Below are 25,882 nucleotides of genomic sequence, written 5' to 3'. Positions count from 1 at the left end.
AAGTGGGAGATCACACGACTTGGCGGAGGTCTAATGAGAAAGTGGCAAAGCTGGGTTTTGAACCCAGGCGGCTGGTTTCACTCTGCTCTGGGCTTCTCACAACACCACCTCTTCTGCCTCACAGCAGCCAGATTTCACACCCTGGTGAGCGGCGACTGGACAGGGCCAGGCAACAGAATGTAGTGGTTGTGGCCCAGAACAAGTGGTGTGCCCTCTCCCTCTTCTGTGTCCCTGTGGGCACTTCACAGAGCCCATGGGATCGCGGGTGGACACAGCTGGGGATGGTTGTCATGGGGGCGGGGATGAGCAATCAAAGAGCAGTTTGGGGACTAAATCTGGGGGAAGTCAGGACAGAGCTGGGGTCTGTGGGTTGGGGGTCACCCCGAGATGGCAGTCTGGAGGAGGAGGCATGGCTGGGGGAACGGGAGTTCAGCGTAGGACACGGGGAGCCAGAGGTATCAGGGACACCCCCAGAGGGGAGAACTGAGGCTGGGGCGGGGTGGAGAGGCTAGGAAAGGGGCGTCCTCTGTCACACCGCTTGGGAAGGCGCCAGGCCGGGCCATCCCCGAGGAGGGGGGCGGGGAACGCAGCGCCCGGCGGCCCCTTTAATCGGGGGCGCGCGCTGGCCGGCCCGCGCGCTCTCGCCGCCGTCGCCGGGCCGGAGCCGGAGCCGAGCTGGGGCCGGGGCCGGGGCCGGGGCCCGGAGCGGGCGGAATGGAGCCCCCGCGCGCGCCCGCTCTGCGCCGCCTGCTGCCGCCGCTGCTGCTCCTGCTGCTGCCGCTGCCCCCCCGCGCCCGGGCCAAGTACGTGCGGGGCAACCTCAGCTCCAAAGAGGTGAGCGCGCTGGGCCCTCCCCTGCCGCCCGCCGGGCCCCCGGGGACGCGAGGGAAGGGAGGGGGGCCGCCCCGCCCCCTGGCACCCTTCCCGGGCGGCCCCCGGGAGCCGCGGGAGCCGCGTGGGGGGAACGGGGCTGAGGGTTACGGGGTGGGGGGGCTGGGTCAGTGTTGAGGCCGAGAGGGGCTGTGGGGTCGGGAAGAGACTTGGGGATGGCAGGAGGGACATTGAGGTCAGAGCTGGGCGGGGAGGAGGGACTGGTTGGGAGAGTCGGAGTTTGGAGTGGGGGTTGGGGGGACGCCGAGGTGGTGCTGAAGGGACAGCACTTTTCACTCCGCGGAGAGCCTGGAGTTCACACTCCTGCTCAGGCCCGGGCGAGAGCCGTTTGGAATATTCCCCAGCACGAGATGGTCTCTGGGACCACCGTGGGGGCGTGTGTGTGGATAACCCCCCGGGGCGGGGGGGGAGGGATGGCAGTCAGGTGGAGTCTAGGACTGAACGTGGCCAGGGTGGGGATCTGGCCTCCAGGGTCTTTCTCAAGGCACTTGGAAAACGGGAGAAGTGTTTGAGGGGAGAAGAAACTGAAGAAACTTGGGTGGGGGGGCATCTGAGGCAAGAATCCAGGACCCAAGGTGAAGGGATCACAGAAGGATCTGGGAGGTAACTTGGTCCCCTGTGTTTCTTGGGAACCAAGTACCGAAGGGTAGGGAAGGAAAGTTGAAGGCCTATGGAGTCCAGGGAGTTCTCAAAGGACTCGGACTGGGCCCCTTTTCCAGGACTGGGTGTTCCTGACGAGGTTTTGCTTTCTTTCGGATTACGGCCGACTGGACTTCCGTTTCCGATACCCTGAGGTGAGCCTTCCCCAGCCAGTCTCCATGCTGAGGCTGGGTACTCCCTTGGCCTCCTGAGGCAAGGGCCAGCCCAGCTCCCCGCACTTCCCCAAACTTCAAAAGCTCTGGGTTTACAGGCCAAGTGCTGTCAGAACATCCTCCTCTATTTCGACGACCCATCCCAGTGGCCGGCTGTGTACAAGGCAGGGGACAAGGTAAAGGCTGTGAGGAGGTTACATGGGAGGGAGGAGAAGGTCGAGGCTGGCCAGAGGGTGACCAAGTCCCTGCCTTCCCCAGGACTGCCTGGCCAAGGAGTCAGTGATCAGGCCCGAGAACAACCAAGTCATCAACCTTACCACCCAGTACGCCTGGTCAGGCTGTCAGGTATGGGCCCAGTCTGGGAGTGGGCAGGTGCTGAAGGCCGACAGCCTCAGGGCTGTGCAGACAGGCATCAGCCTTCTTCTTGCTCCTTTTCAGGTAGTGTCAGAGGAGGGAACTCGTTACCTGAGCTGCTCCAGTGGCCGGAGCTTCCGCTCAGTGAGAGAGAGGTGGTGGTACATCGCACTCAGCAAGTGTGGGGTAAGGGGCTGGGCCGGCCACCTGGGCCTTCTCTTCCATGCCGTCCTGCTGACCCCCTGCCTGCCCAGCACCCCCCCCCACCCACTCCCTGACTTAGGCCAACACACTCTCCACAGGGAGATGGGCTACAGCTGGAGTACGAGATGGTCCTCACCAATGGCAAGTCCTTCTGGACTCGGCATTTCTCGGCTGATGAGTTTGGTGAGCATAGGGGGACCCAGAAGCCAGGATCTTTGAGGGACGTCAGAGTGGAATGCCTGCTGAGGGATGGCTATCCTGACCTACCATTTCCTCCTTCTTCCAAATCGGCAGGGATCCTGGAGACGGATGTGACTTTCCTTCTCATCTTCATCCTCATCTTCTTCCTCTCCTGTTACTTTGGATGTGAGTCCAGCACATGGTGGTAGTGGTGGGGTTAGGAGTTATGGGGGGCAGGACTGGGGTAGATGAGCTACTTTCCTTCCTGTCTGTGAACCACCTGACCCTCCCTCTCTTCTAGATTTGCTGAAAGGTCGACAGTTACTCCACACAACTTATAAAATGTTCATGGCTGCAGCAGGAGTGGAGGGTGAGGTTTAGAGTATCACAACTTTGAGTTCTGCCAGAGGAGGGAGCTAGGGTCCAGATACCTGGGTCTGAGGGAGGAGGGGCTGGGGGCAGAACTCCTGGGTCTGAGGGAGAAGGGGTTGGGGGCAGAACTCCTGGGTCTGAGGGAGGAGGGAGCTGGGGGCCTCATTCCTGGGTCTGAGGGAGGAGGGGCTGGGGGCAGGACTCCTGGGTCTGAGGGAGAAGGGGCTGGGGGCAGGACTCCTGGGTCTGAGGGAGGAGGGACTGGGGGCAGGACTCCTGGGTCTGAGGGAGGAGGGGCCTGTGGGCCTGGAATCTGGGTCCTGCAGAGGTGGGGCTGGGGCTTGAACTCAGGAGTCTCCCAGGACATCAGTGGGAGTAAATAGTCTTGAATCCTGATGGGGATGAAGGAGGGGTTCTGGCCATCTGGATCACAGTGCTAGGGAACAGTGATGCCCCAAAGCCGGTTTCTGTCTTTCCTCCCTCTGCCCATTCTCCCCTCAGTCCTGAGCCTCCTGTTTTTCTGCATCTACTGGGGCCAGTATGCCACTGATGGCATTGGCAACGAGAGTCTGAAGATCTTGGGTGAGAATGAAGTGGGCCGGGGAAGGGTGCCCGGGCTCTCTCTGAGCCCCGTGTCTGAGACGCCCTCTCCTCCCTTCTCCCAGCCAAGCTGCTCTTCTCCTCCAGCTTCCTCATCTTTCTGCTGATGCTCATCCTTCTGGGGAAGGGATTCACGGTGACACGGTGCCCAGGCTGGGGCGGGAGGGCATGCGAGGGGGAGGTGTGGTGGGGCTAGGGAACAGGGCACTTGGGTGGACCTGGGGGGTGGCTGCCCGCTTCTCCCTGACAGCCCCCACCCCTGCTGTCTCCCCTCATGGCTGGCCGCCAGGGGCCGCATCAGCCACTCGGGCTCTGTGAAGTTGTCGGTCTACATGACCCTGTACACCCTTACCCACGTGGTGCTGCTCATCTATGAGGCCAAGGTGAGTGCCACCCGCCCCCACCCCACCCAAAGCTTTTGGCCACCTCCTCCACCTGTCTGCCAGCCCTTCCCCACATCGCACCCTTGCTGGCTCGCTCTCTCCCACTCTGCGATTTCTGCCTGCCCATCTGTCTCTCGAGTGCCTGCCTCCCCTCTTCCCCATCTCTGAGGAGCCTTCTTCCTCCTCCCTCTGTCTCTCGCTGTCTGTCACATTTATGCTCGATGTCATGCCTGAGAGTTCAGGAGTCCCACAGACCTGGATGCCACTCTAGCTCTCTCACCTCCCAGCTAGCTGACCTCTGGTAATGCCCACCCCCTCTAAGCCTGTTTCCTCTTCTGTAAAATTAGTAGGGTCTTACCTGTCCCAGAGGGCTCCTCTGAGGCTTTATGTCACCTCGGCTTTGACCAAAAGGTGTCCGTCTTAGCCTCAGTGTCCCCATCTGTGAAGTGGGGTGATAATAAGACCTAACTTCATCAAGTGGATGCAAATGGAAAAGCTTATGTGTCGTAGGTGTCTAGCCCCATGCTGGGCCCCTGGTAGGAAATGTGCTGCCCTTCTCTACATGCTTCTATTTCCATTTTGTGCTCTCCTGCTGCTTCTGTCCTGACCAAGTACCTCTGCCCCCTGGGTGCCCAGGGGTGGGGTCTGGGGCCCCTGTATGGAAGGCAGGGGGTCAGGGCTATGATGAACCCTCTCCCTTGGGTCCAGTTCTTTGACCCGGGCCAGGTACTGTACACGTATGAGTCGCCGGCGGGCTATGGGCTCATTGGGCTGCAGGTGGCGGCTTACGTGTGGTTCTGCTACGCCGTGCTCATCTCCTTGCGCCACTTCCCGGAGAAGCAGCCTTTTTACGTGCCCTTCTTTGCTGCCTACACCCTCTGGTGAGACGTGCTGGGGCCCCAACCTGTCCCTGTCTCCTGGGGCCTCCCAGAAATGGCTCTCCGTTTCTCAGACCCTCCTCAGTGAGGCTGACGGGCTTTTGAGTCAGGCAGCTGTGCCAGGGTCTGCCACTTACTCACTTTGTGGCCTGGAAAAAATTACTTTCCCAAGTTTAAAAAAAAAAAAAAAAGTGCCTCAGGTTGCTTACCTGTAAAGAAAGGATTATCTTGAGCATGCGTTGGTAATATTGGGTCTGGCACATAATAAGTGTTCAATGAAAGCTAGTTGTAACCTTTTTTTTAATCATTCAATGTAACATAGCAGGACAGTAGACAGATTCTCAGCCCGACTGCCTGGGTTTGGATCCCAGTTCCAAACCTTGTAAGCTGTGTGACCTCACACAAATCAATTAACTTCTGTCTGCCTCAGTTTCCTTACCTGTTTAGTGGGGATAGAAACTGTACTTGCCTCATAGAGTCATTGTGAGAGTTAATGAGTTTATATACGGGAGATGCAGTAAGTCCTTATGTTCATTCATTCACCAGACACCTTCTGATTTTCTATCAGGTGCTAGGATTTGGGGTGGGGTGGAGCTGAGTTAAATTCAACCTAGTCTCTCCTTCCAGAATTTCCCAGGCTAGTGGGATTCCTCGCCCCTTTTAACGTCTGGCTTCTGAAGGTCACACTTGACTTCTTTCTGGTTTGGGACCCACTGGGGCCCTGTGCGTGTGCATGGCAGGGGAGCTGGGGCCATGGGGTGGGTAGGAGGGCAGGGCAGTGTTTCTACTGACCCAGTACCTTCCCTTTAGGTTCTTTGCGGTTCCTGTCATGGCCCTGATCGCCAACTTTGGGATCCCTAAGTGGGCCCGGGAGAAGATTGTCAATGGCATCCAGCTGGGGATCCATTTGTATGCTCATGGCGTATTCCTGGTGAGGAAGGGCATCCAGGTGGGAGTGGGAGCCTGATGGGCGGGGGACACGTGAGGGTCCCCACCCCTGATCTTTCTGAATCTTCTGTTCTGAGCTCTCCATCCATTTCCTTCACTTCATTCCTTTAGTCATCCAACAGACATTTACTGAGAGCCTGCAGGCTACTCTATATACCCCCCAGAGTCCACCCTCTTTTATTCCTCTCTCCTACCTTGTCCTGCCCTCTTCCTCCAACCCTACTGCCCCATTTTTTTTTCTTAAATAAATTGTGTTCAATGTGAGGCTCGAACTCAACGACTCTGAGATCAGGAAGCCGCATGCTGTACCAACTGAACCAGTCGGGTGTCCAATAACTCTACCCTCTTTCTTTGCCCCCTTCCATTCCCATTCGGAACCTGTGTCCCCAGACTCACATTTCCCTTCTGTATCCCACCCCACTACCTTTCCCAAACTCCTTAGTCACTACTACAGCCTTCCCCAACACATTCTCCCATCTGCCATCACAGGCCATTGTCCAGGAAGAAGCAGGTGGGGTGGGCCAGGCAGGGACCCCAGGAGGCCTAGATCTGAATGATATCAAGAGAGTATCAGCACCAAACCTCTTTGCCCTGGTTTATATTCTATATGGCCTTCTGGGTGACAGTTCATTCATCTATATGTTTGTATGCCTTGTTTAATTGTCAGAGCAGCCCCAGGACAGGATGGATAATGGTTATTGAACCCACGCTACAGAAAGGGTTAGAAGCTAAGGCCCAGATAGGGGAGGTGACCTGCCAGGGCTCCATAGCATTTGGTATTAGGTCAGAGACTTGAGCCCAGTCCTTCCCCAGCATACCATCAGAGGGAGCTGGACAGAGATATAGGTCCTTACCCCAGAGGTCCACAACATGGACCTGGGGAGGGAATGTACTCAGTCACAGATAGTCCAGTCCCCCATCTTCCACCCCAGAGCCTGACTTAGGTACAGACTGACCTTCCCAGGACAGCACTTCTAAAAGCTCTGCGGGAAGTCTGAAAGGAACAGAGAGAGGAGAAATGCTAGGAACCATCATGTGCCAAGCTCTGTGCCAGGGGTTTGCATTTCTACCCTCTCCTCATCTTTCTAAGTAGGCACTGCAATCTCTTTTCCCCAGTGAGGCTCAGGGAGTTTTATCAACATGCCCCAGATCCCATACTCAGTGAGCTGTGGGGCGAGAGGTAGGGTGCTAGCCCGAACACGGAAATGCAGTGCCCTTTTAGCTAGACTTCACCTTCAGCTGCTTTCTTTCCTAAAAAACGCTGTTAGTTCAGCACTGCTCCACCTCCGGCATTCCACAGTTCCTTGTTTCCTACTGAGCACAACCTTAGAGGGGTGGGGGTGGGGGGGTTGTGCTAGGTTCCCATGGGCTGCACACCCAGTCCCTGCCCCCATTACCTACTAGACTAACTGGGGACACATCTCTACATTTGACCAATACCTATCGAGCACCTATGAGCCCAGGTACTGTTCTAGCTGTTGGGGATTCAGTAGGGAACTGAACAAATTCCTGCCCTCATGGAGTTAACATTCTATAGAGTCTATCTGGTGTTGTCCAACTGATCTTTCTGTGTTTATGAAAATATTCTAAACTCTGTGCTGCCCAGTACAAGAGCTACTATTCACGTGTGGCAACTGAGCACTTGAATGTGGCCAGTGTAATTAGAAGCAAAACTTTTCGTTTACTTTTGATTAATATAAATGTAAACAGCTCCATATGGCTAGTGGCTATCATACTGGACAGTGAAAGGCTCTGACCCTTAACCAGCCAGCGATAAGTCAGTGATCAGGGCTGATGGAGGAAACATCGCAGGGTGGTTGAGGGAGGAAAAAAGGTCGGAGCTAGGGCACGGTGAGAGCTCAGAGTAGGTGTCTAATCCAGGCTGAAGGGCCGCAGGCAAGCGTGGGGGATGTCAAGTGAAGGGGAATCCTTAGGACCCCGTGTTTATGGAGACGGCCTGAGGCCTGGACAGTACTTCTCCAACCAGCACCTGGCTCTCGCCCCAGATCATGACGCGCCCGTCGGCGGCCAACAAGAACTTCCCGTACCACGTGCGCACGTCGCAGATCGCCTCAGCCGGGGCCCCGGGCCCCGGAGGGAGCCAATCCACGGACAAGGCCTTCCCGCAGCACGTCTATGGGAACGTGACGTTCATCAGCGACTCGGTGCCCAACTTCACGGAGCTCTTCTCCATCCCCCCGCCCGCCTCCTCCGTAAGCCCCGCGCCCCCGGCGCACGAGGAGCTGCTGGCGCCGCCCCTGGAGTACCTGACCCCGCTCCCGGCCCCGCCGCCGCCCCCCTCTCCCAAGCGCCTGAGCCCACCCCCTGCCTTTCGCACGCCCCGAGCCCCCACACCGCGCCGCGACCGCCCCCCGGCGCCCGCGCCCACCCTGCCCGACTGGGTCCTGGCGCTGCTGCGCACGCCCCCGCAGACGCCACGCGCGGTGCCCCCGCCCCCCGCCTTCCGCGGCTCCCCGCCCGCCCCCCGGCCGCCGCCGGAGTTCGCCCCGCGCGCTCCCACGCCGCCCCTTGAGTACCTGGCCCCGTTGCCCAGACGCCCGGCCACCCGCCCCTTCCCCGACTGACACCTGCGCCCGCACCTCGGGAGGGGGGCTCCTTTGCGGGGAGGGGGACGGGCCTTCGGGGCCGCATCTGCCCCCCGTGGGTCCCGGACGGCCTCTGACCCTGACCCCCCTCCCAGGCCGGGAAGCAGGTGGAGGAGACGGCGGTGGCGGCGGCGGTGGCCCCGAGGGGCCGCGTGGTGACCATGGCCGAGCCGGGCGCGGCCTCCCCGCCCCTTCCCGCTCGGTTCCCCAAGGCGGCCGACCCGAGCTGGGATGGCCCGACGCCGCCCTACCAGCCGCTCGTGCCCCAGACGGCGGCGCCGCACACCGGCTTCACCGAATACTTCAGCATGCACACGGCCGGGGGCACCGCACCCCCGGTCTGAGCACCCTAGCCCACCCCGCCCCATGGGCCGCGCGCCGGGCCCCGGCCGGGCTCCGGATCCCCGCTCTATCCCGGCCCCAGGGCTCTGCCATCCCAGGCCTTCCCGACCCTCCCCACCCCGCGCGCCCAGGTAGGGGTGCGTACTGGCCCGCCCCCCTCTCCCGTTCCCCCGACTTCTGTGCCAAACGGTCCCGCGGGAGCCGCTCTCCCCGTCCCCTCCCTCAGCCCCTGCCCCGAGCGGCGCCGGATTCTGGGCTCCCGCTGTTCCGAGACCTACGGCCCCCTGGCCCCCTCCGAGACCTCTGATCCCGCCGGACCCCGGAACACCAGTGACGATCGCCGGGACCCTGCCCGTGACTCTCCAGGACTCCGCGACCCCGAGCCATTGCTCCTGGGACGGAAATTGTGAATCTGGTCTCGACTCAAACCTTCCCTTGGATCTCTGTGACCTCGGACCCGAGCTCTGCCCACCCCATCTCCATCCGGGGGCCCCCCCTCAGGTCCCCGGCAGAAAGACTTTCTCCCTTCTTGCCAAAATAAAGCGGATTCGTTGAGTTTTTATCTATAAAATGGCCTCTTTACATCTTGCCAGTGCTCAGAGGCGGGGCGGAGCGTGAACCAGCCCAGGCTCTGGGCCTCGGTGTGTCCGTCTGTGAAATGGCATTTTGGGAGGGGCCTGCATAGCCCTGGCCTTCACGCTGGCCCAGACGCTGGCAGCACTGAACCAGCGATTCATCTAACAGAACCCTCCTCACTACACCGCTTTTAATTTCGCCGTCTCTTCTCCAGTCAGAGCTAGAGGCGCCCTCCAGTGGCACAAACTTTGCTCAACCACCTGTACCCCGAGCCCGGCTTACGACTTTCGCACTGCGCATGTGTACTTCTCTCTTCGCAGACGGAGGCGGTCCCTGCTGCGCACGCGTCTGGGAGCAAATGGGCGGGGAAGCTTCCGGAAGTCTCCTTCTGTGGAGGGGTGGGGTTGGATGCTCCGCAGTCCTCCCAGGGCCGCTCTGACCTGCGGCTCTGCAGCTTCTCGCCTCCTCTCCATCTTTCCTCCCACAGCGGCCGCTCGGCCCCCGCCCCCTCGTCCTCCCAGCGGGTCTTCCCAGGCCGCTCTGGCCCGAGCGTCCCCTCGTCTCTCTGATCTGGCCCATCCGGCTCCGGAGGGAGGCGCGGGTGGGTGAGCAAGCGAGTGCGTCTATGGGGTCCAGGCCCGAGCCCCTGCAGACGGGCTCCGCCCCCGGCACCCGCTCGCGCCCCGCCCCCGGCTGGAGGGGTCTCTCTCGGACCTTCCAGGCCTGGCCCGGCACGACCCGCACCCTCTGTGGAGGCCCCCGCCGGGCTGTAGAGCCCTTCGCCCCCTGGGGACCCACCCGTATATAAGGTCCGTTTCCGCCTGCAGCGGCCCGAGTCCGTAACTGCTGGACACCGTTTATGGGGTCAGCTAGCCTATGGGGGCCCGTAACTATGAGGGACTCCCACGGTCCCTAGGGGTCGGCCCCGTCCATAACGACCCCATCTACAGGTCCCTGCATGGGTCTATAGGGCCTACTCCTCGACTTCCCGAGCCCTTCTGCTGCGGCGGTCCCCGTCGCGGGGTCTGCAGTTCCTCGACCTCCCGGGTCTACAAGGCCATGTCCCGTCTATAGAGGTCACATTTGCGGGGCCTCACGCCGCGTGGAGGTTCCTCTCCCGGTCTTTCAGGCCTGTCCCGTCTGTAAGGGTCTGCGGGAGGCGGCGATGGCCCTGGGCTCGGCTCTGGCCGTGGCGCTGGCTCTGCCGTTGGCCCTGCTGGGGCCGCTGTTCCCTGGGGCCCGGGCAGGGGACTGCAAGGGGCAGCGGCAAGTGCTGCGGGAGGCTCCAGGCTTCGTGACGGATGGTGCGGGCAACTACAGCGTCAATGGCAATTGCGAGTGGCTCATCGAGGGTGAGTGGGGCCGCGTGGGTCACACACCCACCCATTCGCTAATTCATTCATTTGTGCACTCATTAATCCCACTCACCGCATTCCCACACCCGCTTCTGGTCTAGGCCCTTTGCTCCGAAAAGCAGCCAACCTGGGCCCTGCCCTGGGAAGGCCTTGAAGACTGGTGGGGGAGTTGCACCCAGACCCAGATGGACAGTTACAAGCCAAGAGCATCAATGAGAGATATTCTGAATAACTGTTACCAGCTCAGGCTCTGAGCCCAGCCACCTGCTTCAAATTTGGGTTCCACTTCTCACTAGCTTTGTGAATTTGGGCAGGCACTTCCCCTCCTCCCAAGTGGGGTTCACGCTAGTACTGCCCACATAGGGTTGTTGGAATTAAATGAGAACACTATTGAACAGGCCTGGCACATAGTAAGTACACAATAAATGGTATTAGAATTATACTGTCGTTATTTATTTATTTACTTATTTTTAAAGATTTTATTTATGAGAGACACAGAGAGAGGCAGAGACATAGGCAGAGGGAGAAGCAGGTTCCTCACAGCCTGATGCGGGACTCAGTTCCTGGACCCCAGGATCACACTCTGAGCTGAAGGCAGTTGCTCAACCGCCGAGCCACCCAGGTGTCCCTATACTGTTGTTATTTTTAAAGTACTTTGATAAAGACATTGTTTTTTTTTTTTTTTTTTCAGTCATTCATGTGCCAGACATGTTTGCCACTGGGACATAACAGAGACCAGGACAACCCTAGCAATCTGTGATGATTTGGGGCTTAGAATCCAGTGGGAAAGACAAACACATGAATAGACAATGACAATCCAGAGGGGTTGGGACTGTGATGGAAGAACCACAGGAGCCTGTGGGAGCCCAGAGGTAATGCCTGGCCTGGAGGCTGGGAGAAGAGAGAGGGCTTCTTGGGGGAAGAGGTGTCTGAGCTGAGATCTAAAGGACCAATAGTAATCAGCCAAGAGGAAGAGCATTCCAGAGGGAACAGCCTGTGCAAAGGCCCCAACCCTATCCTTATGGGTTCCTAGTCCAGTATGGGGAGCAAACCCACCCCCAGGGAGTGAGAAGCTTGGAAGACCTCTGACTTAGCCTGGCTTGTAGCTAAGATCAGAGGCTTGTGTAGGAGGGAATAGGAGGGAACAGAAGGGCACCCCAGGCCAGGAGAATAGCCCATGCAAAGGCCTGGAAGCAGGAGGGATGATGCTTTGGAGAAACTAGAAATCCAGTGTGCTAGGACACAGAATACAAGACAGTGAGCCAGAGGGTGGAGGACCTTGTGATTTTGAGCTATATACCCTGAGGGCAGTAGGGTGGTGGTAGTGGAGTGCAAAGGCAGGGGATGGAGAAGTCCAGGAAGGCTTCTGGGCAGTGGATATAGGAGCTAGTGTCCAAGGAGAAATAAGAGTCCTCCAGAAGAAGTTCTGGGCAAAGGCCAGAGGTGTGATGGTGCAGATCATGCATAGCCTCCCTTTACAGGCTGCAGACCTTGGTCTTTATCCAGGGAGTTGTGGGAGGGTTTTGAACAGGGAAGGACGTGATCTGATTTATGCTTTAGGTCTCTGTGGCTGTTGCGTGGGGTATGGATGAAGCATGTTTCTTGGGGACCAGTGTGTCTGTCCCCAGCTTGGGAGCCATCCCTGTCTGGGGGTGTGGGTGAGCATACAATGGGAAGTGTATGTATGTGTTTGATGGACACATCATTCTCTGGCCTTATAGAGCCCCAGCCTGGTTGGGGATGGTAAGGCTGGACGCAGACACTCATCCCACAGTATGTCCAGGGCTGAGACAGAAGGAGGTAGGGGGGTTGGGTAGATGGGCTTAGGGGGTTGAGAGTATTCTCCTGGGGCGGGTCACAGAGGAGGAGCCTCTGAAGTAGAGTTCTGAAGCATTCATAGGAGTTTATTGTATGAAAAAAAGGAACAGCTTCTGTGAAGACAAAAGAGAGGCAGGTGTGTCTCTGGAGCCATGTCTGGGTTTTCCTGGTCTGATTGGACTGTTGGCTGAGAGGTGGGGAGGGTGCCACAAGCAGGGGAAGAAAGTCATGCTGAGCAGCTTGGCGTTTTCTCTTGCGATAGGTGGGGACCCACAGAAGAATTTTGAGCCATCAGCCCGGTAGGGGGTGAACTGGAGAGTTGGTGTGCAGGTCTCGCAGGAGAGGATGGGTGTTGAACTGGGCAGAAATGGAGGAGGTGGAGAGAGCGCTGAGAGATGCTGGGGAAATTTCACCAGTGAGACTTGGGGACCAGCTGCCTGGACATTGGGGTAGGAGGGAGTCCAGGCGGCTTCCAGATCCTCTTGATCTCCCGTGCTTCCCCACTGCCTATCACCTTTGAGAACCAACATGTTCCCCCATCTTTTAAAAATAAGCAGCTGACCCACTTCCTTTTGTACCACATTCATGCTTTATTGTAGCTAGTCCTCAGAACATCCTCATGAATAAGAGGCGTTCTGCTTTTGAAAAGCAGGGAGTTGGGGCACCTGGGTCGCTCAGTGGTTGAGCGTCTGCCTTCAGCTCAGGTCACGGTCCTGGGGTCCTGGGATCAAGTCCCACATTGGGCTCCCTGCAGGGAGCCTGCTTCTCCCTCTGTCTGTATCTCTGCCTCTTTCTCTTATCTCTCATGAATAAGCAAGCTCAGGTCGTGATCCTGGTGTCCTAGGATCGAGTTCAGCATTGAGCTCCCTGTAGGGAGCCTGCTTCTCCCTCTGCCTATGTCTCTGCGTCTCCCTCTGTGTCTCTCATGAATAAATAAAGTCTTAAAAAAAAAAGAAAAGCAAGAGGTTGGGGTGCCTGGGTGGCATAGTCAGTTAAGTGTTTTTTTTTTTTAGAGATTTTATTTGACAGAAAGAGACAGAGAGAGAGAGAGAGAGAGCACAAGCAGGGGGAGAGGGACAGGGTGAAGCAGGTTCCCCACTGAGTGAGGAGCCCGATGTCAGTCTTGATCTCAGGACCCTGGCATCATGACCTGAGCTGAAGGCAGATGCTTAAATGAGCTACCCAGGTGCTCTTAAGTGTCCAACTCTTGGTTTTGGCTCAGGTCCTGATCTCAGGGTCATGAGATTGAGCCCTGTGTCAGGCATTGAGCTCCATGCTCAGCATGGAGTCTACTTGGGTTTCTCTCTCCTCCCTCTGCCCCTCCACCTCCCATCCCTGTGGGCGCTCTCTCTCTCTCTCTCTCTCTCTCTCAAATAAATACTTATCCAAAAATAAAATAGGGGCACCTGGGTGGCTCAGTGGTTGAGCATCTGCCTTAGGCTCAGGTTGCGATCCCGGTGTCCTGGGATTGAGTCCCACATTGGGCTCCCCATGGGGAGCCTGCTTCTCCCTCTGCCTATATCTCTGCCTCTTTCTCTGTGTCCCTCGTGAATAGATAAAATCTTCAAAAAAAAAAAAAAAAAGAAAAAGAAAAAGAAAAAAAAAAAGAAAAGAAAAAAGAAAACCAGGGCGTTTTGGGGTTGGAGCTCTGTCCAGGAAGACATGAGGGTTGGGGCCATGTTAGGTGGAAATAGGAGATTTTGAACTTAGGAACTTGGGGAAAGCAGATGGAGAGCTGGCCTCTGGCATGTCCTTGACAAAGATGTACTTGTTGTGATCCTGGGAACTGAGCTTGTTGTGATTTTAGTTGAGGTTGGCAAGATTCTGGGAGGTCTGGTTGCCTGGTCTGGCTAAATGGTTCTTCTTCATTCTCCAGACCATGGTTTGGGGTCTATGTGATGTTCTCAGGGGGGGGGGGGGGGGGGGGGGGGGGCTCTGATCAGAACCTGAGGGAGAGCTGCCAACTTCAGTATTCTTTCTTTTGTGCATTTCTTCATTCCTTCATCCAGCATTTCCTGAGCCCTTGCTCAGTGCTGGGCCCTGTGTTGGTTAATGTCAGGGAGGGACCCTAAGATGAGTTAGGCTTTGGCCTGGCCCTCTGGGCCTCCTTGGATGTAGAGGAGACAGACCCAGACATAGACGGTTCTGGCTCAGAGGAATGAAGGTTACAATGGAAAGTGAGAACCCCCAAGATAGGCACCTAACATAGCCAGGTGGCATCAGGGAAGACTTCCTGGAGGAGGTGGGGAAGTTTGCTGGTGTGAAGGGAATATGTGCTCCAGACAGAGGGAGAGGCTTAGTGCAAACGCCCAGCTCCTGATGGAGTTGCAAGCAGTGGGGAGACGTGAGAGAAGATGAGACTTTTTTTTTTTTTTAAGATTTTACTTATTTATTCATGAGAAACACACACACACACAGAGGCAGAGACATAGGCAGAGGGAGAAGCAGGCTTCATGCAAGGAGCCCGATGTGGGACATGATCCTGGGACTCCAGCATCACGTCCTGGGTTGAAGGCTGGCGCTAAACCACTGAGCCACCCAGGGATCCCCAAGATGAGACTTTATTTTATTTTAAAGGTTTTATTTATTTATTTATGAGACACACACACACACACACACACACACACACAGAGGCAGAGACACAGGCAGAGGGAGAAGCAGGCTCCATGCAGGGAGCCTGATGTGGGACTCGATCCCAGGTCTCCAGGACCACACCCCAGGCTGAAGGCGGCACTAAACCGCTGAGCCACGGGGCTGCCCAAGATGAGACTTTAAACACGGGGTTAGGGAGCTGGACTTTCCCCTCGGGATGGCGGGGAACCATGGAGGGCTTCTTTTTTTTTTTTTTTTTTCTTAAGAGAGAGAATGCTAGCAAGCATAGGGGGAAGGGGCAGAGGGAGAGCTTTATTTATTTTTTTGGTGCTGAAAGTAGGAATGAACCAGGGATAGAGGGAATCTTTAAGCAGGTTCCACACTCAACTGAGATCATGACCTGAGCCGAAATCAAGAGTCAGACACTTGGGGCACCTGGGTGGCTCAGCTGTTTGAGCATCTGCTTTCAGCTCAGGTCATGATCTTGGGGTCCTGGGATCCAGCCCCACTTCAGGCTTCCTACTCTACGGGGGGCCTGTTTCTCCCTCTGCCTGCTGCTCCCCCTACTTGTGCGTGCCCCCTCTCTCTGTCAAATAAATAAATAAAATCTTAAAAAAAAAAAGAGAAACTGAACCAACTGAGCCACCCAGGTGCCCCAACCATGGAGGGCTTTTGAACAGGGTGGGGCCATGGCCAAATGCCAAGTTGGAACAATCTCAGGGACCCTGGTCAGGGCAAGACAGGAGGCCAGGGAGAGGCTGAATCAATGGTCCTGGTAGGAGAGGACGAGGCCTGGGCAGGCATGTTAGAGTCACCATCTTTTTTTTTTTTTTAAAGATTTTATTTATTTATTCATGAGAGACACACACAGAGAGAGGCAGAGATACAGGCAGAGGAAGAAGCAGGCTCCATGCAGGGAGCCCGATGTAGGACTCGATACTGGGACTCCAGGACCACACCCTGGGCCGAAGGCAGGTGCCAAACCGCTGAGCCACCCAGGGATCCCCTAGAGTCACCATCTTGAATCTTCCCACCAGCCTTGGTGGGTGGGGAGAATATCTTCATTTTACATCAAGGAAACTGAGGCTCAGAGAGCCTGTGGAACCAGCCCAAGATCACACAGCTAGTGAGTAGTGCATGAGCATCTCTGTTATACAGATGGGTGTGCTGGAGGCATGGGGGACGGGGCTGGCCCAGGGTCCCCCAGCAGGTCAGGAGCAGAGCTGAAACCCAGGTCTAGTCTTCTGAGCCCCTAGTGTGGGATGTGGAATGAGAGTTAGGAAGGGCCAGGGGATCCCTGGGTGGTGCAGCGGTTTAGCGCCTGCCTTTGGCTCAGGGTGCAATCCTGGAGACCCGGGATCGAGTCCCACGTCGGGCTCCCAGTGCATGGAACCTGCTTCTCCCTCTGCCTGTGTCTCTGCCTCTCTCTCTCTCTCTGTGTCTCTGTGACTATCGTACATAAATTTTAAAAAAATAAAAAAAAAAATAAAAAAAAGGAAGGGCCAGGCCTTTTCGGTGGTCCTAGCTCCATGTCAGCTGGGACTTAAGTTGTTGGAACACTCACCTGGGTCACATGCCCAAGAAAGCTCCCTCACAGGGCTGGCAGTTGCAGCTGGTGGCCGCTCAGCAGGGACTGTCAGCTGGGGCGCTTACACATGGCCCCTCCATGTGGCTTTGGCTTTTCATAGCTTGACAGCTGTGCTCTGAGAAGGAGCATTCTGTGATGTTCAGGTAGAAGGCGCAAGGCTTCTCTGATGTAGCTGTGCGAGTGCCAGAGTGTCCATCCTGCTCTTTTGTCTTGCTAAGCTCGTCTTTCTGAGGGTCTTCTGGGATACAAATGGCAAAGAATCAGCCCTCCCCTCTCGATGGGAGGAGCGGCCAAGAAGTTTGAATCGACCTCGTTATAACCCTACTTTACAGATGAACAGACCGATCCAGAGAGGTTAGGTGACTTGCCCAAGCCCACAGCTAGTAGCTGGTAAGTGGCAGAGCCAAGATGTGAGCGCAGGCGGTTTGACTCAAGCCGGTGCCTTTAGCTACTAGGACAAACTGAGATGAGACCTGGATGAGGGCCCAGAGGACCTCTGGCACTCCGAGGTTTGGCCCATCCAGGGGGAAGAAACTGGCCTCTTCCTGTGGAACTCTGATCAGCCTGGAACAGGGGACCCTCCCACCTGGGAGTGTGCTTCTCTGCTCAGGTCTGAACCCTGCCCCCCAGGCATAGTGTCTGAAGCTCAGGGATAAACAAGAAGAGCTCCATGTGACCACTGGAGTGGGATTCTCTCTGGGGCACTTCAGTTTTCCCATCTGAGTGGTGGGAGGTGGGGTGCCTGGTCTCAGGAGTCCTTTCCAGGACTGACACTGGGATTCCTTCTCTGGCTCCTGTCCTTCTTGCTGTCACAGCTCTGATCTCCCGGGGCCATGAGACCAGGAGCCCCTCGAAGGCAGGGCTCAGGTCTGACTCATCTTTGGGCCTCCAACATCACCAGGCAGGGCTTGGTACTTTTGGGTAGGGGCACATGGAGGCACGGGGAGGGGGTGCACATCTGAGCCTGGCCCCTGTGCTCTCACCACCCAGCCCCAAGCCCCCAGCACCGGATCCTGCTGGACTTCCTTTTCCTGGACACGGAATGCACTTACGACTACCTGTTCGTGTACGATGGTGACTCTCCCCGAGGGCCCCTGCTTGCCAGTCTGAGTGGGAGCACTCGGCCTCCACCCATCGAGGCCTCCTCAGGCAAGGTTGGTGGGGCCAGACTGTGGTGGGGATGTGGGGGCGCTGGACTGTGGGGTTCTGGCTGGAGGTCTAGGGGGAGTTTGGAGGAGAGAGGGGGTTTAATACACAGAAGGAAGCAAAAGAGGGGCAAAGAGGCAGCAGGAGAGACTTGACGTCAGACCGAAGGATATAAGGGCAGAGAAGGGTGGAGAGACAAAGGAAGGAGGTGGGGCTTCCCAGGGTGGGGTGGGCACAGGAGCAGCCACCATCCCAGTCCAGGCCCCAGAGCCGAGTCCATCCTGTGCCCGCAGATGCTGCTGCATCTCTTCAGCGATGCCAACTACAACCTGCTGGGCTTCAACGCCTCCTTCCGCTTCACCCTATGCCCCGGGGGCTGCAGCGGCCATGGGCAGTGCCAGGCCCCCGGCGTGTGCACCTGTGAGCCTGGCTGGGGGGGCCCTGACTGCAGCCTGCAGGAGTGCCCAGCCTACTGCGGCAGCCATGGCACCTGTGCCTCGGTGAGCCTGTCCCCAGCTGTGTCTCCCTGGGCCCCTGAGTGGTGGCCGTATCACCCACTCCATCTCCGGCCTCAACCCCTGCCTGAAACTCCCCTGCCACCGTGCCCTTTCCTGTGACAGCCACCCCATCACTTCTTGGGATCCTGCCATCACCCACAGATCCCACCATCACCCACAGATCCCGCCTCCACCTGTCACTCCAGCCATATCCCACCTTCACCTGGAGCCCCTTCTCTGCCTGAGCCCACTTCTGTCCTGCCTGTAACCTACCTCTCACCTGTGAGCACCTGCCTTCCCCTTGTTGGGCCCAATTCCATCCTCCCACCCAGCCACTTTGTCAGCCCTGACGTCTGACCACTGACCTCGGACCTCAGCCGTGCACATCCAGCTTTGGGGCTGTGGCACGTCTTGAGCTGTCCTGCCTTCACTTCCCCATATTGAGGTCTTCCAGCCCAGGCTGACCTTGCCCTCACCACTGTCCTCCTCCAACCTTTCCTGCTGTCTCTCCTTGTTGTCCTCTCCATGGCCTTCTGTCTTTCCCATTCCCTTTTTTTGTGTGTGAGTCTGTCTGCTTTTTTCTACCTTTCTGCCCCCATCTGGTTGTTTCTGTGTCCCTTTCTTCCTCCGTCTGTTGGCCTGTCTCCTTCCTGGCTCTTATTTCATCTCTCCTTTTCCATCCCATCTTTTTCCTTCTCCCTTTCTGTCCCATGTGTCTCACTCTGGCTTTGTCTCTCCTCCCCCTGGCTCTCTCTTTTTCTCTCTCTATCCTTGCCTTTGTGCACCTGTGTCCCTTCAGCCCCTGGGACCATGCCGTTGTGAGCCTGGCTTCCTGGGACGTGCCTGTGACCTGCACCTGTGGGAGAACCAGGGCGCTGGCTGGTGGCACAATGTGAGTGCCGGGGACCCTGCCTTCTCGGCCCGAATCGGGGCGGCTGGTGCCTTCCTGTCCCCGCCGGGGCTGCTGGCCGTGTTTGGAGGTGAGCAGATGGGATGCATGTCTGGGGTCTGGCGGCCTGGCAGCCTGTGGCCAGGGCTTGAGCCTGTCTGCCTCTCCACAGGCCAGGACCTCAACAGCGCCCTGGGGGATCTGGTCCTGTACAACTTCTCTGCCAACACCTGGGAGCGCTGGGACCTGAGTCCTGCCCCGGTATGGATCCCCCTTTGCCTCCCACCCCACCCCCACCCTGCTTGGAGGCGCCTGTGCACTCTGGGAGACCCAGCCGGGGTCCCCTGGAGTGGCCCCTCACCCCATACGCTCCCACCCTTGCAGCTTGATATGGGCCCACCTCCTCCCGAGGCTGCTTTTCTATCTCTTATTTTCTTTTTTGTTCCTGTATCTCCCTTTTTGCATCTTATCCTTCTGTACATCTCCATCTCTTTCTCTTGGTTTTTCTCTCTCCATTTTTGTCTCATGTGTTGATCTTCTGCTCTCTTGTGTCTGTGTCTCCCCTCTGGGCTGTCTGTTTGTCTCTCTACATTTCTCTGCCATCTCTCCTATTCCTGTCCCCCTGCCTCCTCTGCTTCTTTTTTTTTTTTTTTTTTTTTTTAAGATTTTATTTATTTCTTCATGAGAGAGGCAGAGACATAGGCAGAGGGAGAAGCAGGCTCCCTTTGGGGCGCCCAATGCAGGACTTGATCCCAGGACTCTGGAATCATGCCGGGAGCCAAAGGCAGATGCTCAACCACTGAGCCACCCAGGCGACCCCCCACCCCTACTTTTTTTTTTTCAATTTGTTTTTATTCACTCATGTCTGCCTTCCTAAGTCTGTCTTCTTTTCTCTCTTTGTGTATCCTAGGCTATTTTTCTCTATGTCTCTGTCTTTCCCTCCATGTCTCTGTCTCTGCATCTCTCTGCCTGGCTTTCCCTGTCACTCTTCCTTTGTGTCACCATCCTGTCTCCTGGTCTCTTCCCCACAGGCTGCCCGTCACTCCCATGTAGCTGTGGCCTGGGCCGGCTCCCTGGTGCTCATGGGTGGTGAGCTGGCCAATGGTTCCCTCACTAGCGATGTGTGGGCTTTCAGTCCGCTGGACGGGGGCCACTGGGAGCTCCTCGCACCACCTGTCTCGAGTTCCTCGGGCCCGCCAGGCCTAGCAGGTCACGCGGCCGCCCTAGTGGACGACATCTGGCTCTATGTGTCTGGTGGCCGCACCCAGCACGACCTCTTCTCCTCTGGCCTCTTCCGTTTCCGTCTCGACAGCACCAGCGGGGGCTACTGGGAGCAGGTGGTTCCAGCAGGCGGGCGGCCCCCTGCTGCCACCGGCCACTCCATGGTGTTTCATGCCCCCTCTCGCACCTTGCTTGTTCACGGTGGACACCGGCCCTCCACCGCCCGGTGAGTGACCTGCCTGGCAGTGCCAAACCTGGCTCGGGACCCTGGGTCTTCAGTCTTTAGTGATCTTTGCCCACTGATGGACTAGGGCAGTCATCTGGTCCCTCCTTCCTTAGGTCATTCACTTATTCATTCATTTTCTTATTTTCTCCACTGCTCACCAACTCTCTAACCCTCCGTCCACTCTCTTGGCCACTTAACTTCCCATGCACTCCCACCTGTCCATCCACTCAGCTATGCCCTGCTTGGTGGCCAACCCTGGGTACATTATGCACGGAACCCAGTGATGAGCCAGACCTGGGTCTTGCCCACCAGAAGCTTCTTGTTCTGTGGGGACATAAACCCCATCATGCCAGTCTCCCCCTGCTCTTGAGAGCCCAGAGGAGGGAGAGGAGCCCTTCCTGCCCTGAGCCCCTCCTCTGTCCCTCCCAATAGGTTCTCTGTGCGGGTGAACTCCACCGAGCTCTTCCATGTGGATCGGCGCGTGTGGACCACCCTGAAGGGCAGGGATGGGCTTCAGGGCCCACGGGAGAGAGCCTTCCACACAGCCAGTGTCCTGGGGAACTACATGGTGGTCTATGGTGAGGAGGCTCCCTGGTCCCACCTGCCTGCCTACCTGCCAGCCAGGGCCCCAAGCCCACACCGAGCTGGGGCTCCCTGCATGGGTGTCCCCACTGCCACCAGGCTTGCCAGCTGTGCCCCTTTCGTCCTTTCCCAGGAGGCAACGTGCACACCCATTACCAGGAGGAAAAGTGCTATGAGGACGGCCTCTTCTTCTACCACCTTGGCTGCCATCAGTGGGTATCAGGTGCCGAGCTCGCACCCCCAGGAACCCCAGAGGGTGAGTGGCCTGTCTGTTTTCCTGAGGGGTCCTGAGATTCTGAGAGTCACACATCACCTGACAGAGAATCTGGGCTTTGGGCAGGAGCCACCTGGGTCCTTGTAGGGTGAGCCAGGTGTCCCGTTGGAGGAGGCCCCCAGAGGCAAGCCTTGGGAGGAGGCAGGGCAGGGGCACTGTTGCCATGGAGACGGGAGGAGTTAGAGCCATCTAGGCTCTAGTCCAGATTTTGCCAGTTTCCAGCTGCCCAGGGAACCGTCTCCATGTAGCCTTTTCAAAGTCCTATGATGGGCAAGTGGCAGAACCAGGATGGCTGGCCCTGAGCAACCGTCTACACAAAAATATCGTTTCGTCTCTTTGTGCCTCAGTCTCCCCGTCTGTAAAGTGGGGATGACAGTAACACACCACTGGGCTGTCACAAGAGGTGCGAAGAATGAAGACCGCCTAGCAAAGGGCTCAGTATGTTGACTTTCTGAAACTGTCAGGATCCTGACCCAGGGCCTGAGGGCTTGCCTGGAAGGGGGTGTGGAGAAACCCTTCAGACTCACTCAATCAGACTGCTTGGAGAATCAGAAGGAAGCCATGGGCCCTCTCCTCAGAAAGGCACCTATACACACAAACTGGGCATATCATTTCATGGGGCTGTGGACTTCCAAGAGGCCCATCTCTTCTCCCCATGGCACTTAACAGAAGAGCGAGGAAGAGAAAACAAGCATGAGGAAGGGACATTGACATTTAAGGGGTAGGCTGGCCAAAGGGTTCCCCATGGAAGCCTATTTGACCGTCAGGAATAAAGCCTTGGCCTGGCCTTCGAGGCCTATAATCCAGGGCCCTTCTGCTTGTCCTATTTTTTTTATTTTATTTTATATATATATATATATTTCTTTTTTTTTTTACGATAGTCACACACAGAGAGAGAGAGAGGCAGAGACACAGGCAGAGGAGAAGCAGGCTCCATGCACCGGGAGCCTGATGTGGGACTCGATCCCGGGTCTCCAGGATCGCGCCCTGGGCCAAAGGCAGGCGCTAAACCCCTGAGCCACCCAGGGATCCCATCTGCTTGTCCTTTAAAGATTTTATTTATTTATTCATGAGAGACACAAAGAGAGAGGCAGAGACATAGGCAGAGGGAGAAGCAGGTTCCCTGCGGGGAGCCCGATGCAGGACTCGATCCCAGAACCCCGGGATCACGCCTTGAGCCAAAGGCAGATGCCCAACCACTGAGCCACCCAGGTGCTCCCCGGGTTCTCCTTTAGGCCAGAGTGTGAGGTTTCTGGAGGCCTTTTCCTCCATGGTTTGTGAGTCCCCAGGCTAAGTCCCATGTGCTTGCACAGAGCATACGAATCGGTAAGTGGGTGAGGGATCACCAGTCACTGATCACTTACCCATCAGTCAGAACTCTTGGTTCTGAGTAACAGAATCCAACCCAGCCAGCTTGAGCAGAACCAAGTTCTCAGCTCAGTTGAGTGACAGCTGGCTTCAGGCTGGCCTGGGTCTGAGTGCTCACCTGATAGCATCAGCTAATTCTCTTTAAAGTGGGTGAGGGATTTTCCAGAGTAAAATCAGAGGCTATCACCAGGAGGGAGGCTGGTGCCAGACAGACAAAACCACGTGAGAGTCAGGGCAGCCTGCCTCATGGTTCCCTGAGGGCAGGAAGATGGTCCTGTTTGTTGAGGAGGAAACCAAGATTCAGAGAAACTGAGTCCCTTGCCCAAGGCCACACAGCTAGTCAGACCCATGATTTGAACCCAAGGAAGTATGGATGCCTGGGTGGCTCAGTGGTTGAGCGTCTGCCTTTGGCTCAGGTTGTGATCCCAGGGTCCTGGGATCAAGTCCTGCATTAGGCTCCTCACAGGGAGCCTGCTTCTCCCTTTGCCTGTGTCTCTGCCTCTCTGTGTGTCTGTGTCTCTGTGTGTCTCTCATGAATAAATAAATAAAATCTTTAAAAAAATCTTTTTTAAACGACTTTATTTATTTATGGGAGACACAGAGAGAGGCAGAAAGAGACACAGGCAGAGGGAGAAGTAGACTCCACTCAGGGAGCCTGACGTGGGACTCGATCCTGGTCTCTAGGATCAGGTCCTGGGCTGAAGGCAGCGCTAAACCGCTGAGCCATCCGGGCTGCCCAGAAAATTTTTTTTTAAATTTTATTTATTTGTTCATGAGAGACATAGAGAGAGAGGCAAAGACATAGGCAGAGGGAGGAGCGGGCTCCATGCAGGGAGCCCAATGCGGGACTCGATCCTGGGTCTCCAGGATCACAGCCTGGGCCAAAGACGCTCAACCGCTGAGCCATCCAGGTGTCCCAGAAAAAAATTTTTTAATTAAAAAAGTGAAATAAATAAAATGAATCCAAGTAAGTGGTAGACCGGGGAATTGAAGCCAAGTTTTTCTGACCCCAAAGATCATGCTCTGTCCTAAAGGTGGTTTGGGCTGTGGCTGTGGGAACTCTGGCAGGGCCAGGGCCAGGCGAGCTAGGATGGTTTCCTTGGACACATTGAGGTAAAGCAGGAGGTGAGAGGCTGGGCTGAGGCATAGGAGAGTCCGTAGTCCTCCAGGCAAGGGAGCCGAAAGTGTTGGAGGGGAGATTGGTTGGAATCTCATGTCCTTGGTTGGGGGGGGTTCTGTATTCTCCTAGGCCGAGCAGCACCTCCCAGTGGTCGATACTCACATGTGGCAGCTGTGCTAGGTGGCAGCGTCCTGCTGGTGGCCGGGGGGTACAGTGGCCGGCCCCGTGGGGACTTGATGGCCTACAAGGTGCCTCCCTTTGTGTTCCAGGCGCCTGCCCCGGACGTGAGCACAGGGGTGATAGGGAGAGGGTGGCTGGGGAGGAGATAGCATGGTCCCCAGGGAGGAGGGAGAAAGGTGGGGTGGGTCCCAAGTCCCTAGGAGAGGAAGGTTGGTTCCCAGGCCCAAGCCGGGGGAGGAGTGGAGGTCCCTGGGGCTGAGGGCAGAGTGTATAGAGTGGGGTCCAAGGTGCCGAGCAGGTGAGGTTCCTGGGGTAATCAGAGTGCAGGGGCATGAGGGAACAGGCTCCAGGTCTGAGGAGACCCCTCTTCCCCCCCATCTCTCTGCAGTACCACTTAGACTACTGCTCCATGTACACGGACCACAGTGTCTGCTCCCGAGATCCCGAATGCAGTTGGTGTCAGGGAGCCTGCCAAGCTGCACCACCTCCTGGGACTCCCTCTGGGGAGGTGAGTGACTGTCACAGTGCTCAGTCTCCTAGCATAGAGACCCGATGACCCTCAGTGTCTCCCTCTGTCGAAACCTAGTAGAGGAGGACTTTCTTCCACTTGGGAGATTTGGTGTCACACCTAAGATTGGCATTCCTGACTGCTGTCCCCTGAGCCTCTGACCCATCCTGATCCTTTTGAACTTACGACCCTGTCCCCTGAACCCCTAGCTCCTGCCCTCTTGATCTTCCTCATTCTAACTGGCTTTCAATTCCCTTCTGCAATTTCCTGATGCTTTCTACCCCAAGACTCCTGAATCTACAGTACTTCTCGGGTCCCATACTACCCTGTGGACAGTAACCCCTGTCCCCTCCCCTCCCCGCAGTGTCCAGCTGCCAGCTGCCTGGGCCTGGGCCGCCTTCTGGGTGACTGCCAGGCCTGCCTGGCCTTCAGCAGCCCCACAGCTCCTCCCCGGGGGCCTGGGGCCCTGGGCTGGTGTGTGCATAATGAGAGCTGCCTCCCTCGGCCTGGTGAGTGTGCAGGGGCAGTGTGGGAGGGGGCGGTGCAGCACCCCATACTGACCTCCATTCCCCCACCCTCCTATCCTCACAGAGCAGGCCCGCTGCCGAGGGGAGCAGATCTCAGGCACTGTGGGCTGGTGGGGGCCTGCCCCCGTATTCGTCACATCCCTGGAGGCTTGTGTCACCCAGAGCTTCCTGCCTGGCCTGCACCTGCTCACGTTCCAGCAGCCGCCCAATGCCTCGCAGCCTGACAAGGTTGGGGGCCAGGGGGTGGGGCCCGGTGTGGAGTGTTGAAGGGTCTGGTCCTAGAGTTTTCATTTTTCAAATGGATCTGTACCAACTCTTATGTTTGCCCAATAAGTCTTTACTTTCAAGGGTCTAATTTTTTTTTAAGATTTTATTTATTTATTTATTTATTTATTTATTTATTTATTTATTTATTTATGAGCGACACACAGAGAGAGGCAGAGAGATAAACAGAGGGAGACGCAGGCTCCTTGCAGGGAGTCTGATGCAGGACTCAGTCCCTGGACCAGGATCACACCCTGAGCTGAAGGCAGACGCTCAACCGCTGAGCCACCCAGGCGTCCCAAGGGTCTGATTTTTTGCACTGACCTCAAAAGATTTTTTAAAATTGTGCTGAAACACATATTACATAAAATTTACCATTAGTGATACTAAGTGCATTCGTGATGTTGCACCACTGTCACCCCCTAGTTCCAGAACATTTTTGTTACCCCACAAAGAAAAGTCCAGATCTATTAAGTAATCCCTCTCCATTACCCCACCCCTGCCCCAGCCCCTGGCAACCACTAACTAACTGTTTAGTGGTTAGTGGTTGGCAATCCACTAACTCTGGATTTGCCAACTCT

General features: G+C 56.7%; 2 protein-coding genes across 5 annotated transcripts in view; both read left to right on the top strand.

The window, feature by feature from the left end:
* Positions 1–668: 668 nt before the first annotated feature.
* Positions 669–9,141, top strand: TMEM145 (transmembrane protein 145). Of its 2 annotated transcripts, none has more exons than XM_049094609.1 (15): positions 669–834; positions 1,611–1,685; positions 1,802–1,879; positions 1,962–2,048; positions 2,142–2,243; positions 2,360–2,444; positions 2,556–2,627; positions 2,743–2,811; positions 3,315–3,395; positions 3,479–3,557; positions 3,703–3,796; positions 4,505–4,677; positions 5,485–5,605; positions 7,629–7,835; positions 8,324–9,141. In XM_049094609.1, the coding sequence occupies exons 1-15, from the start codon at positions 715–717 to the stop codon at positions 8,570–8,572; spliced, it is 1,692 nt and encodes a 563-aa protein (XP_048950566.1). In that variant the 5' UTR covers positions 669–714; the 3' UTR covers positions 8,573–9,141. The 2 variants fall into 2 exon arrangements, with proteins under 2 accessions (XP_048950566.1, XP_025280579.1); XM_025424794.3 differs by having other exon boundaries at positions 671–834; positions 8,797–9,141.
* Positions 9,142–9,562: 421 nt separating this feature from the next.
* MEGF8 (multiple EGF like domains 8) overlaps positions 9,563–25,882 on the top strand; it is a 42,550-nt gene continuing 26,230 nt past the window's right edge. For 2 of the 3 annotated variants that reach the window (XM_025424790.3, XM_025424789.3), the window contains exons 1-12: positions 9,564–10,498; positions 17,490–17,653; positions 17,939–18,145; positions 18,942–19,122; positions 19,204–19,292; positions 20,063–20,478; positions 20,911–21,056; positions 21,194–21,316; positions 23,952–24,106; positions 24,391–24,510; positions 24,875–25,019; positions 25,102–25,265. In XM_025424790.3, the coding sequence (XP_025280575.1) occupies positions 10,312–10,498; positions 17,490–17,653; positions 17,939–18,145; positions 18,942–19,122; positions 19,204–19,292; positions 20,063–20,478; positions 20,911–21,056; positions 21,194–21,316; positions 23,952–24,106; positions 24,391–24,510; positions 24,875–25,019; positions 25,102–25,265 (2,097 nt within the window). In that variant the 5' untranslated portion in view covers positions 9,564–10,311. Of the gene's footprint in view, positions 10,499–17,489; positions 17,654–17,938; positions 18,146–18,941; positions 19,123–19,203; positions 19,293–20,062; positions 20,479–20,910; positions 21,057–21,193; positions 21,317–23,951; positions 24,107–24,390; positions 24,511–24,874; positions 25,020–25,101; positions 25,266–25,882 lie in introns of all 3 variants that reach the window. The other variant, XM_025424792.3, reaches the window with a different exon arrangement.

The sequence above is a fragment of the Canis lupus genome, chromosome 1 (assembly GCF_003254725.2).
Source record: "Canis lupus dingo isolate Sandy chromosome 1, ASM325472v2, whole genome shotgun sequence".
Classification (NCBI taxonomy): Eukaryota; Metazoa; Chordata; class Mammalia; order Carnivora; family Canidae; genus Canis; species Canis lupus.
The sequence above is the reverse complement of the archived record's forward strand: the minus strand, read 5'-3'. Positions and strand labels throughout refer to the sequence as shown.

Excerpts from the sequence above, each read along its gene's own strand:
- TMEM145 (XM_049094609.1), top strand. The coding sequence starts at position 715 with ATGGAGCCCCCGCGCGCGCCCGCTCTGCGCCGCCTGCTGCCGCCGCTG. Across the intron at positions 2,049-2,141 it reads ACGCCTGGTCAGGCTGTCAG|GTAGTGTCAGAGGAGGGAAC; the intron begins GTATGGGCCCAG and ends GCTCCTTTTCAG. Across the intron at positions 5,606-7,628 it reads ATGCTCATGGCGTATTCCTG|ATCATGACGCGCCCGTCGGC; the intron begins GTGAGGAAGGGC and ends CTCTCGCCCCAG.